This window comes from Periophthalmus magnuspinnatus, chromosome 1 (assembly GCF_009829125.3).
Source record: "Periophthalmus magnuspinnatus isolate fPerMag1 chromosome 1, fPerMag1.2.pri, whole genome shotgun sequence".
NCBI classification, from domain to species: domain Eukaryota; kingdom Metazoa; phylum Chordata; class Actinopteri; order Gobiiformes; family Gobiidae; genus Periophthalmus; species Periophthalmus magnuspinnatus.
The window spans coordinates 6,758,200-6,771,410 of record NC_047126.1 but is presented as its reverse complement, the minus strand read 5'-3'; the positions used below and the strand labels follow the sequence as shown (position 1 = coordinate 6,771,410).

Genomic DNA, 13,211 nt, shown 5'->3' with positions numbered 1-13,211 from the left:
CATTCATGTGTTATCAATAGCAATATTTGCTAAAAAAATAAATAAAAAAATAATAAATTGAAATTGACCTATAGTACATATACATCATACAGAACAAATTACTGGAAATAAGAAGAACTGGTTGGACCTGATCTTTTTTGTAAGAGTCATTTACTTGGACCGCCCACATGCAGGTAGTGACAACATAATCCCATTGTCCTCTGCCTTTGTGAAGAATAACTTAAACATATTAGGTTATTGTTTAATGGGAATACAAGCTCTGACTTTGGATTACTTTGGTTTTCAATCAGAAGCAATTTCATCCCCCTTTTTTCTGTGTTTTGTCTCATATATTAACCTTTACATGTTTATATCCCCACAAATTCATTAATAACAAAACTTACAAATGCACTTCTTATGCACTTCTTCAAAGGCCATAATAGTGCAGTGTAAATTGTTGTTTGCGTTTCCTAGGCTGGTTCCCCTCACTGGAGGACTCTAGCAGCCCTCGTCTCTATTGGTCCCAGCAGAGGAGATCCTTCCCCCGGGACTGCTGTCACACCACGCCCGGAGACTGGAGTTAGACTGGAGGTAGGCTCATACTGCACCTGAAGCACAGTCACAAGCATTTAGCATATAGCACAACACACTGCACTGACGACAGGTAAGACGTTCACTTTAATACCACTGATCTTTACTGCAATAATAGCACAAATAGACTGGCAGTAACAGCTACCAGTAAGACAAATATGGGTAGATTTGTGGATAGATTTTTCTACTAACATATGTTTTGTGAATTTTTGTCAATGTAATATTTTTGCTGGTGAAAACTAGAGAAAACTAAACTACAAAAAATAATCAGTGATATCTAAAACTATGGGTTAAAATTCTTTCCGCTTCAGTCTTATGAGATGACTAAAACCTACTTTATGGCTTTTACTCTGCACTTTTCTCCTTGAATGTTAATTTTAAGATGATTATTTGTGATTATTTATGTTTTGATTTGTTGTACTGTGATTTAAATGTCTTTCTTATTCTGTAAAGCACTCTGAATTACCTTGTGTATGAATTGTGCTATACAAATAAACTTGCCTTGCCCTTAATTTTAAAGTTAAATTTAGACCTATCTGTCTGAATTTCCTTAAATGTATCAGTCAAGGAAATTTGATAACTGTAAATTGAGATCTAAAATCTAAAACGTTTTTTTCTCTCTCTTTTTTTTAAAATAACAAAATAATATAATGATTTTCAGGGGTCATTGTCACATTTTTGAATTTTAATTTAAACCTACCTCTCTGAATTTCCTCCAAAATGTATCACTCAAGGAAATTTGATAACTAGAAATTAAGCTCTAAAATCTAAAACTTTTTTTTGTCATTTCTTTTTAACTAATAAAATAGTATAATGATTTTCAGGGGTCATTTGTTGCGTTTTATCACCTGACCACTAGTCTTGAAACAACATTTAACATTTTAGTGGTTATAGTGAAAATTCAAAATGGCTGTTGACTTTTTAAGTACTTTTAAGTAACATTGCAAAGCTTAATGTTCTGCTTTAGATACAGAGGAAGGAGTAGTGTGATCAGGTTGTGCTATTGTGTGAGGATTCGCATTAGCTCCCACTGTTAGGATTTATACTGTGATTTTAGAGGGTCCTCCGAATACGCTGCTAGCCTGAATGTGTGTGTCTGCGTGTGTCTGCGTGTGTGTGCGTACAATTGTTTTTATAGTCTGTCTGTTACATGTTGTGGGTTTATAGTAAATCACACATCTTTTTTCTTCCCTCAACACTTGTTTTAGTTTTACCTGGATGTTATAGTATGCTTTTATTTAGACAGGGACAGTGCATGACATTACGTTGACCTTAAAAAAACAGGAAACATGTACGGTGCCAGGTTAAAGTATAAATACTAGTTTCCACCTGTCATCCCTGGACAGGCTGATGTTGAGTAAGAGTAACTGTTTTTGTAGGTGGATGAAAGACCTGTAAACATATGGTACATACATCAAATACAACACATCTCGCCCCTCATAATAATTGGATTTTAGCTTTACTTTTACAAGCTTTATTTAACATACTCAGGCTTCTTCTGGTGGTACTCAGATTCACTATTTCTCTATTTAATGCAGATCTATGCTCAGACACAGACACTTTCTCTCACCCACTACAGTAAGACACTTAGTGAGGGGCCACTGGATTTAACCAATCACAGTTAAGCGTGAACTTTCAGAAGAAGCAGATGACTTTATTTTACCGCTTAGAGATAATAAAAAATGCAAAGTCACAGGAATCTGGATGATTTTAAAATTGTCTGACATTTAAAAAACATTATAAAACATCCTTAATGAAATAAATGCTGGATAGATTAATTGCTTTGTCACTCAATTTTGCATTTAACAAAAGGCACTTGTAGTTAATAATTGAGATGCCAGGAATATGTTAGGTAAGTGTAGAATAATTATAGACAGCTGCAAACCCTTTAAAATAAACTACTTTTCACTTTTTGCACACAACAATAATCAGGTGTAATTTCCTTATATTCAAATGTTTTCTACTCTGTAAATATTAGGACTGTAGCTTATGCAGTTATGAGTTGAGAGTGCAGACAGAGCTTTCAGCCTGTCTCTGCTGCTTCTTATACAGAGCAGCACCAGGCCTATGTATGTACCATCCATTGTGAACTTTTCCCTGGCAAATACAGAGATATAGCCTACGCAAAGGTCCAAATATGAAGCAATAGGCACACATACTTGTCATTCCTGGATAAATACTGTTCATAGAAATGGCTTAGTGTGAGCTGTGTGTATATTACAGGTGTGTGGAACCAACAGAATGGACTGGTATAGTAAAAGTCAATCTCGGGGAAGAGTCTAATGTATCAGTGTGTATTATCTGCACATTTTATTAGACATATTCGGAGGCTAGCTTACTACTTATTTGAATTGAAAAGTGTACATTTGAAATAGTAGGACTTTTTCTTCAAAAATAAAAAATGAGTACTGTATTCAACTCATTTTTCCAGTACATTTAAAGCCATGCTCATACTTTATGATACAAGTACTAAACTAACTAATAGTTTCCCTTCCTCTGTTTTGAGTCTAAGCAGTTAGCTTAGCTTTAGACTGCTTAGCCAATTAAGTAGGGCTGAACGATTTGGGGAAAAAAAATCTAATTACGATTTTTCTGACAAGCTTTGCGATGTTTAAAGTTTACATTTTAAATGAAGAAGAACTGACAAAAAGACTGAAATCTGAACTGACAAACTAATACAAGAATCACATCTCACAACATGTTTGTACAGGAAACTAAACTACAGGATTAGCAGTTTTTATGTAAAATAAGACGGGTGATTTTGTAGTTTGAGGCAGGAATGAAGATAGTACTATTGTAGCCACCGCTGCCCTGGGGCACTCCTTAAATAATTGCAACCCTTGTGATTTGCTAATTGTTTCCATTCATACTGCAATTTAGATTCATTTGCGGTTAATCGTGCTGTCCTATCATTTAGTATCATCATCCATAGGGCAGAGACAGTGTCAGGGGCACCTTGGTGTGAGACCATCTACCACAACCATGTCACAGTCCGTTATCTTTACTATATCAGGACTATACTGCACACGCTTTATCACTGTGTCATGTGAGGGCATACAATCACAAGTCATGGACCCAACCCTAATGACTCTGTTAAATCCATCAGTGTGAATGAGTCAATATTAGCCATGTTTTTGATGGTTTCTTTGGTGGTGCAGGTGTTTACTGTGGTGTGTGTGCACAGTCATCCAAAGCAAACTCATTGTGTTGACTCTGACTGAGGAGTGTGTGTGGGGTAACATTAGACTGGGCCAGGGGAAAGTGAAGCAGTGCTAGTGTTTGTACAAAAGCTCCAGGGTATGTTATGGATCTGTCAGGAAGCTTCTATATTGTGCTTTCTTTCATTCATGTTTGAGAAAGTCTGTCTTTCTCTTGACCTTCACCTGAATCTGTGACGTGCCTTTGCCTTAAAGTGGAACTTAACACTAAATCCACTTTTTTCTACTACTAAACTGTGTATGTAGTGTTTTAATAGCATTATCTACTTAGTCATTTTTTGTCAACTTTAGTGAAAACTAGGTAAAATTGCACCTTTCTGGTAAAAAAGGACACAGGACTGCCCTGATTATGGTCAAGTGTTTCTGATAACAAACACCTACTTGCAGGGGCGGAGTTTGGAGTGTAGATACCCCCCTTCCCCCACTCTCTGCTTTAGTCCCCAGGTACTGTCCAGTTTATCAGCTCTGTTTGAAATGTGGTTATGGGTGTTTAGTAGGTGTAAGTGTTTAGTTCCACTTAAATATTTGAAAAGGAAAAATACTTTTACTTTACTATGTTTACTTACTTTAGCATGTGGAGCACAGTCAGCGGGCATGCAAAGAATAGTGTATGGTTTCTGTTGACATCTGCTGAAATGGGACACTAAATAAGTTTTGCTTGTGTTGTCAGCTGCTCGGAGTTTTCTCCCAGATTTGAGCTGAAGTGTACTCTTAGCCTTGAATCCAGACTGGTTCTCTCTCTATACTCTCTACATAAAGACTCTCAATCTGGTCACATGCTCCTCTGTATCTCAGGCCAAACTTTCGGTCAGGTTTGTTTATTTTAGTGAAAGACAGAGGAGCTCATTGGTCATCTATCATTTTAAAGAAACTCTAATTTCTAGGGCTGTAGTCCTTTAGCCGTTTAGTTGATTAATTGGTCGATGGATTTAATTGACCAAAACTTGTATTAGTCAACTTATCATTTTATTTAGATTATAAGGATATATGTGGGACAACAGTAGGAAGAAGATTTCTGGACAGGACTGAAAAACATCACACATTTCTGCAGAATCAATGGGTGAAGCACTAAATTGAATCTGAGGTGAGGGTTTTTTTAGGTGAGCTGTAGTCGACTAAAGTCCTTGTAAGTATTTATGTTATGTTTTCCCATGTACGCATATGGGAGGTTTTGGGGGTGTGGCACTGTCTTTGGCCTGAGCTGTCAGTTCACGCAAGAGTGTCTGTCATTTACTTCACTTGTTCAAAAATATGTTAATGGAATGTGAGTAAAAGTTATTACAAAAAAGAATGGATCAACAGTAAGCAGCCATTCTTGTTCTGTGAATGTGCCGTGTGTGTCCTTGATTGGCTTCTCTACCTGTCAATCTCCCATCTGAAAGGAGATAAAAACTTTAAAGGTCTTTAAAAAGTATTAGTGAAGCGTGTATTCTTGGCTTCTTTGTACTTCCCTGTGCTGCGTCCTGTTTTATATCATTTGACTCCTGTATTCTTTGATTGATTGATCGTGATTAATTTGGGCTATAATTTGTTCCTTGTGGCTGAACTTCTCAGGGTACTCCACACTGTACTCGTCCTCCCGCAGGTGTACAACATATGCTACGTCACCCATTGACTTCAAGGTGACACAGCATATTTAGAATAACAGAAAAGGTTGATATAATATATTGATTATCGGAGGTGGGTGGTACTCAATTACATTCACAATATGGACTTTCTGAAGAAACTGTGCTTTCCAAAGTAGTTTTCTGACACTACACTTTAACTTCTATTTGACTAATATTTAGTTCAATACTCTTACGCGAGTAAAGCTGATTGGTCTGTTTTTAAACAGACCAATCAGTGGAAGTATCAGTTTGTCTCGCCTTGTCCCATACTCTGTTACGCTTGTGTATGCTGTATGCTTTCTGCGAGTGTCTGTGAAAACCAGGGATTTTCTTAATTGCCCTTAATTCTGAATTTCCATAAAGGGGCATGTTTATTAACAATTTGCATAAAACTTTCTAATGTTGGACACAATGTATCATGCTTCCCTGAGGTTTATTACCAACTGTAGATCTATGACCCATCACTGTGACTTGTACTTAAGAGTAGAATGGCCCTCTCTGACCACTAGAAGGCAGGGGCATTGGTACACTTTTATTTACAAAGCCATACTTGGATTGCTGCCACCTTATATTTGTACTTTGATCACAAGGAAAAATAGTGGCTCTTACTCCTTGCGATCAAATGATCAGTTCCTTTTGCCCGCACAGAGCTGGGGAAGAAAGCCTTTGTTCACTCTGCACCTTTTACTTGGAACTTGCTGCAGAAAGACTGGAAACTGACTGAACTGTTGTCCTTAAATGTTTTCAAAACTAAACTCAAAGCCTTACAGACTGCCTTGATTATGTGCAACTGTTTTTCATGATTTATGCAATTTTAACATTGTTTGTTTGTATGTACTTGTTTTGAAATGTGCTGCCTCTTGGCCAGGACTCCCTTGAAAAAGGTTTTTAATCTCAATGGGACCTTCCTGGTTAAATAAAGGTTAAATAAAAAAAAAAGGTCTTATTTTATAGTGACAAACTTTTTACGTTTAGAGCTTTTAACCATGTTACAGTTGTTTCCTTCTCATTGGCCCTCTGAAGTTGTATTTAAAGTGACTCATGCATGTTTGAGTGATCTTTATTCTCCTGTATTCAAGATTTAATTGATTCAATCTATCTGCAGATTAAAGTGCAGTATTCTGTCATCTTTACAGGACTGTGATCCTGCTGCTCTTTTGAGTGAGGCTCATTTTTATGTTTAACAATAGTTCTTTAAAGTGTCCTGGCCCGCCCCAGTCTTGGCTCCTCGTGTGAATGTAAGCACTCACTGCTTTGTCTACGGCTGACTCGAGTAGGTGCAGAGTTTCTGCTGTTCTCAAAGCATTCTTTTCACTCATGCATCTATTGTTTGCCATCTGTGAAACACTGAACCAAAGGTCATTTATGCCTGTATGGAGCCACACCCTCATGCCGGTCAGTCTACACTCAGGGAGCCTGTGGACCATGGGACTAAAATAAGATGTGGATGATTAATCAAAGATGGTGTTGTATTGGTTTCAATGACCTGTGTTCAGATGGTGCATCATGACAAGTTTTTAAAATTCTTGCTCAGTGTTGCCCGCCATGTAATGACAGAAACATGCACTGCATGATCAGTTTTAAACAATCAGCGTGATGACAGCTGGAGCAGCGCTAGTGCAGGTATAGAGTGGGGTTAGGCTAAATCTTACAAAGCCAACTTAACTTTCGGTGCCATGAGGATTTGAAAATTCGAAAAAGTTGTGAAAATACTATAAATAAATAGTAGTGATGGAGGAACAAGTGATGGATGTGCCTGAGTTAGTGATGTGGAAGTGGGTGACTAAGGTAGTGATGGAAGTGACTAAGGTAGGTAGTGATGGAGGAGCACGTGGCTGGAGTTGGTGACTGAGGTAGTAATGGAAGTGATTCATGTAGTGAAGTAGGAGCAGATGACTGAGTTAGTGATGTAGGTGACTGAGGTAGTGATGGCGGAGCAGGTGACTGAGGTAGTGATGGAGGTGACTGAGGTAGTGATGGAGGTGACTGAGGTAGTGATGGAGGTGACTGAGGTAGTGATGGAGGAGGAGGTGACTGAGGTAGTGATGGAGGAGAAGGTGACTGAGGTAGTGATGAAGGTGACTGAGGTAGTGATGGAGGAGCGGGTGACCGAGGTAGAGATAGAGGAGCGGGTAACTGAGGTAGTGATGGAGGTGACTGAGGTAGTGATGGAGGTGACTGAGGTAGTGATGGAGGTGACTGAGGTAGTTATGGAGGTGACTGAGGTAGTGATGGAGGAGCAGGTGACTGAGGTAGTGATGCAGGTAACTGAGGTAGTGATGGAGGAGAAGGTGACTGAGGTAGTGATGGCGGAGCAGGTGACTGAGGTAGTGATGGCGGAGCAGGTGACTGAGGTAGTGATGGAGGTGACTGAGGTAGTGATGGAGGTGACTGAGGTAGTGATGGAGGTGACTGAGGTAGTGATGGAGGTGACTGAGGTAGTGATGGAGGAGCGGGTGAGTGAGGTAGAGATAGAGGAGCGGGTAACTGTGATAGTGATGGAGGTGACTGAGGTAGTGATGGAGGAGCAGGTGACTGAGGTAGTGATGCAGGTGACTGAGGTAGTGATGCAGGTGACTGAGGTAGTGATGCAGGTGACTGAGGTAGTGATGGAGGTGACTGAGGTAGTGATGGAGGAGAAGGTGACTCAGATACTGATGCAGGTGACTGAGGTAGTGATGGCGGAGCAGGTGACTGAGGTAGTGATGGAGGTGACTGAGGTAGTGATGGAGGAGCAGGTGACTGAGGTAGTGATGCAGGTGACTGAGGTAGTGATGCAGGAGCGGGTAACTGAGGTAGTGATGGAGGTGACTGAGGTAGTGATGGAGGTGACTGAGGTAGTGATGGAGGTGACTGAGATAGTGATGCAGGAGCGGGTAACTGAGGTAGTGATGGAGGTGACTGAGGTAGTGATGGAGGTGACTGAGGTAGTGATGGAGGTGACTGAGGTAGTGATGCAGGTGACTGAGGTAGTGATGCAGGTGACTGAGGTAGTGATGCAGGTGACTGAGGTAGTGATGGAGGAGCGGGTGACTGAGGTAGTGATGGAGGTGACTGAGGTAGTGATGGAGGTGACTGAGGTAGTGATGGAGGTGACTGAGGTAGTGATGGAGGAGCGGGTGACTGAGGTAGTGATGGAGGTGCGGGTGACTGAGGTAGTGATGGAGGTGACTGAGGTAGTGATGGAGGTGACTGAGGTAGTGATGGAGGTGACTGAGGTAGTGATGGAGGTGACTGAGGTAGTCATGGAGGTGACTGAGGTAGTGATGGAGGTGACTGAGGTAGTGATGGAGGAGCGGGTGACTGAGGTAGTGATGCAGGTGACTGAGGTAGTGATGGAGGTGACTGAGGTAGTGATGCAGGAGCGGGTGACTGAGGTAGTGATGGAGGTGACTGAGGTAGTGATGGAGGTGACTGAGGTAGTGATGGAGGTGACTGAGGTAGTGATGGAGGAGCGGGTGACTGAGGCGACTTGGTTGTTTCATTCATAAAGTTAAGTCATTTGCATCTGTCCTTATTTTCACTGTACTTAAACTATCCCCCATACTCCAGGAATCACAGAATCCATTCTCTTAGCCATATAAACAGATATATCTTTATGGTTTGTAGCAAAATGGCCATCTCCACACATCTCATACCTAATGAAAGCCATTGTTAAACATTTGGTTTGAAACATGAAAGTAGATCTGTCCTCTACCTCCTGTTGGACCTGTCTGTTAGCGAAGGACACATTCTCTAACAGACAGATGACACCGGACATAGAATGAGTGATAACAGTGAACGGGAGGTTTTTATGTAACTAATGTGTCAAATGTTAGTTGTTAAATATGCCATGCAACTTTACCTGTTTTGCATTTACTCTATTACAGGTATCTTTATCGGATAAATAAATTACTTGCATTCTTACTCCCAGCAGATCTAACCTGTAACTTTGTTTGATGGCCTCACCTGCTGTGAAATAGTGGAAATAGTTTAATACCATACTGTGGACATGAGCAACTCCTAAACCTTGCACCAGAAAAACTGCATAGTGCAGCTTTAAGTTGGGGTTGATAGTGGAATATATAAGATGCTGCAAAGTCACATGGTGAATTACAGAACATGTACAAATGTACCTCTAAATGTTCTAAATTTAACATTTTACACCTGTGGTAGGCAACGTTGGGCTTGGGGGGCCAAATGTGGCCGCCCTGCAAATAACTCTGCTCCCTCTGGCTAAGTGTGAGCTGCACACAACGGGGATCAAAACCTGCTACTGAAAATATTAACAAAATTTTCCATTAACGGCTTAATGGCTTATAACTTCAACCCACCACCAAAAAACCTGCCCACCCAAGTTCTAATGTTTTTTCCTCATAATGATGCAACAATAAATAATTCTAAATGACTGTAAAATGTTCACAATACAGCATAGCTTGTCTGATCAGATTAGACTTGTGAGCTTAATGTTTGTGTTGGCTTGATGTTTTGTGATCTATGATAACAAGATGTGTCCCTCCACAGCTCTGGCCCATGAGAGCAGTCACATGACCCACCGTCACATGATGAGATCACATGGCCTGTTCCTTCTACTCTACGTCCTGCTGCTATGTTGGGGTACGACACACACACACACAAACGCGCGCGCACACACACACACACACACACACACACACGGACACAAACGCACACACACATGCACACATACATATACACACCATAGTAATTTCATACATATTTTATGCACAAAAATATACCTGTGCATTGTCCAATTTTGGTAAGCTTACAAAATTAAATATTTGTGACGTAACAGCATTATAGACATCAATAGAGAAAAAACACCTTACTGCTAACTCGTATCTTAAAGGCACTGTACCTGATTTTTACTCTCTTAAAAATGGGAAAAAAATTGTCATTTTAAAAGATTTGCACTGGTCCAAAGTTATTTCTCACTTACCTTATGTAGTATCCTAATTAGTCCCTACAATGAGTTTATAAAGACTTTTCGCAGTGTCAGACCAGTGCAGACTTTTCCTGTGATCATATATCTGTACTGGGGCAGGACATATTGTGCTCAAATACAAAAACGGGTTCTGGCCCTTTAAGAATAATGTACGTAGCCTTGTGTCTCACTCATGTGACTGTATCTCTCCATCTCTCCACAGGGACTTCAGAATCTCTGAGGTAAGACTACTATTGTGACTGTAACAAAAGAAAAGCATAGTTAAACACAGTGTGCTCTGAGTGGTCTTCTCATCACCTGTTTTGTCTCTGTTTCTGAGCAGTCATGGATCCTGCCCGACTGGAGTAACCTGTGCACAGGTGAGCTGCCCATCACTGCTCCAGGGTGAGACATGACTGCAACCACAGGGAGCAAGCATTGTCATATTTTTCTTGACTAAAACAAAATCAAAAGAAAAAAATTAAATCATCATAATTTTGTCAATTTATGAAAACAAAACAAAAAAAGGAAGTCTCTACTTTACCTGTTTATTCAATTCCCAGAGCCTCAAATCAGACCAGACGTAAACGCTGCATCTCCAGCGTCCTTGTACTAATCACATCACCATCATCATTAAAATAAAATAAATATAATTTTCTGGTTAACTACATGTCTTATGGATTTGGTTGATTACATTATCATGACTAAATATAATTTAAGACTAAAGACTCTTAAAGTCTTAAAAAGATGCCTAATGGCATCTGCTACAGATGCCATTAGGCCTGTAGGCAACTAAAGACATTCTTGGTCGACTAAACATGTGCTGCTGAGCGAGTATTCGACTAAAAGGGCCATGGTAAAAATTTTCAAAGCTATTTGGCATCTCTATGTATCTGACCAAACTGTTGCGGTGGAAAAATTACAACTCTTGATGAAAAGGCAACCATTTGTGAACCCTGGTGACTCATGAAATACAAAAAAATGTATTTTTGTTAGAGCAGACATGGACAAGGCCCAGACCTCCCCTGGACACAGACTGGTGGCCTTCCACTGCCCCAAGTCTCTCTGAGTCTCTCTCCTAGAACATCTCTCCCCCTGGTTCCCTAGTCCCCTCCCGAGCATCTGAGCTCTGAATATTTATACCAGAAAGCTACCTACATACATTTCAGGGCAGAGTGACTTTTGTTTCACACCCATGAGATAATTAAATTTTACAGCTGAGGACAGATAAGACAACAAAAGCTTTTTTGGAGGAATCGAACAGAACGTTCACACATGTTAATGTCTAGCCTGGGTCTCTGCATTTGCACAAAGACGTATGAAAAGAATAATTTTTTAATTTTTTTAACATGAATATACTTAAATTTCCATCGCAATTCGCTCACAAAACTACTCCTGCACAAGTTTATCCAAAAACTACTATTTATGCAGAAAAAGATACCAGGAAACAATATAGCCAAACATGTGAATCATGAGTTTATTTCTACATATAAATACCAACAATACCAAATCTTTGGCTGACGTCTCCTTTCTGCTGTTGCCCCATATGAACCCTTATAATCTAAAGAAAATAATTAAACCACTAATACAAATTTTGGTAGACTGAGACATAAAACATGTTTAATGTCTCAGTCATGTTTTAGAAAACTTCAGCAAGATTCGTTCATGTCAAAATAGGTGAAGATATATTGATCATATCTAAAATTATAGCTTTTTACAGTTTAATGAAAATCTTAATATGATCTGTTTTTATAACCTGTTTGGAAAAGAAAAATAATTGTTCCATGCTAACAGGTGTGGTCTTTAGATGTTTTCTTTTGATGAACTTTTGCCAGCATTACTTAGCTGGGAGAGGCTCGGTGCCCTCTGACCCACAGGTGCTTCAGCATCCACAACAAGACCAGCTGCTTTTATACTAAACAAAATGTGAAGAGTCAAAGCATTAGATCTCAAGAGCTCTGGAGCAATGATACTTCAGCAGTGCTACTGATAGAGTATAGTTTTTTTTTTTTCAAATGTACACAATTTAAATATGTTATGGGTTATGATGTAGAAATGCAACGCTGTCGTATCATTAGTATCAAAACAAACTGTAAGGTACTGTACATGTGCAATTCTCAGCCCTAAACTAAGCTGTACTTTGTAGTATGGCTAATGCTTATCCTTACTGACATATCTGAAGTTTTTTTACACCATAACCTAAGTTGCTGTTTACTTAAATAAAAACGTTCTGAGTGCTTTACATATTATTTGTTTACCACATAGCTGAAATGCTACCACTCCTACTCTGCCATAATGTTTTACTTGAGTGACACTTTAGTCACATTTGACAGGTTAGACTACTCATTTCACTAAAACATAGTCATTATATTTAAGATTTTCCAAAAAAGGTACTCCCAACTCAGTGCTACTTCCTGTATTTTGGTACTTTTCTTCTTAACTCTTCTTTCCACAAACGGACACTTACCTGAAGTAAAACAATGATAAATATTGACCACAGGTACTATTCCACCAAACCAAATCTGAATGATAAAAACATGAAAACCTGTCATATGCGCTTTAACTTCTACTTGATCTGCTGTTGCTGTTTCAGATGGACCCAGCGGAGCGCTTCCTTCAGTGTGTGGGGCTGCCCTCTACGGACACTGGGTCTGACCACCTCAACAGGCTGCACTCTATCATGGAGGCTCTCATGGACATCTACACCTTCATGGTACTCACACTCAAGTGACTCACTCTACAGGGGATTTTTATGGGCAGATGGTGTGGTCGTGGTGGTAGAATAGTTACTCGTATCAAGGGGTCCCATATTATTGGACAGATCATTTGGCCCCGTCCACTTTTGCTGTAAATGCAACTAAACTTCTCATTCTTTGTGGTGGCACTTCCGGTTAA

At 39.7% G+C, this 13,211-nt stretch overlaps 2 protein-coding genes across 2 annotated transcripts in view; one reads left to right on the top strand and one right to left on the bottom strand.

Annotated features, from left to right (window-relative positions):
- LOC117376602 (bifunctional apoptosis regulator-like) overlaps positions 1–13,211 on the bottom strand; it is a 131,058-nt gene that overhangs the window by 42,274 nt on the left and 75,573 nt on the right. The window lies entirely within an intron of this gene.
- Positions 584–13,211, top strand: part of LOC117372178 (uncharacterized) — a 57,476-nt gene continuing 44,848 nt past the window's right edge. The window contains exons 1-5 of the mRNA XM_033967944.2: positions 584–643; positions 9,899–9,991; positions 10,540–10,558; positions 10,660–10,696; positions 12,910–13,029. Coding sequence (XP_033823835.2) covers positions 9,922–9,991; positions 10,540–10,558; positions 10,660–10,696; positions 12,910–13,029 — 246 coding nt within the window. The 5' untranslated portion in view covers positions 584–643; positions 9,899–9,921. The remainder of the gene's footprint in view (positions 644–9,898; positions 9,992–10,539; positions 10,559–10,659; positions 10,697–12,909; positions 13,030–13,211) is intronic.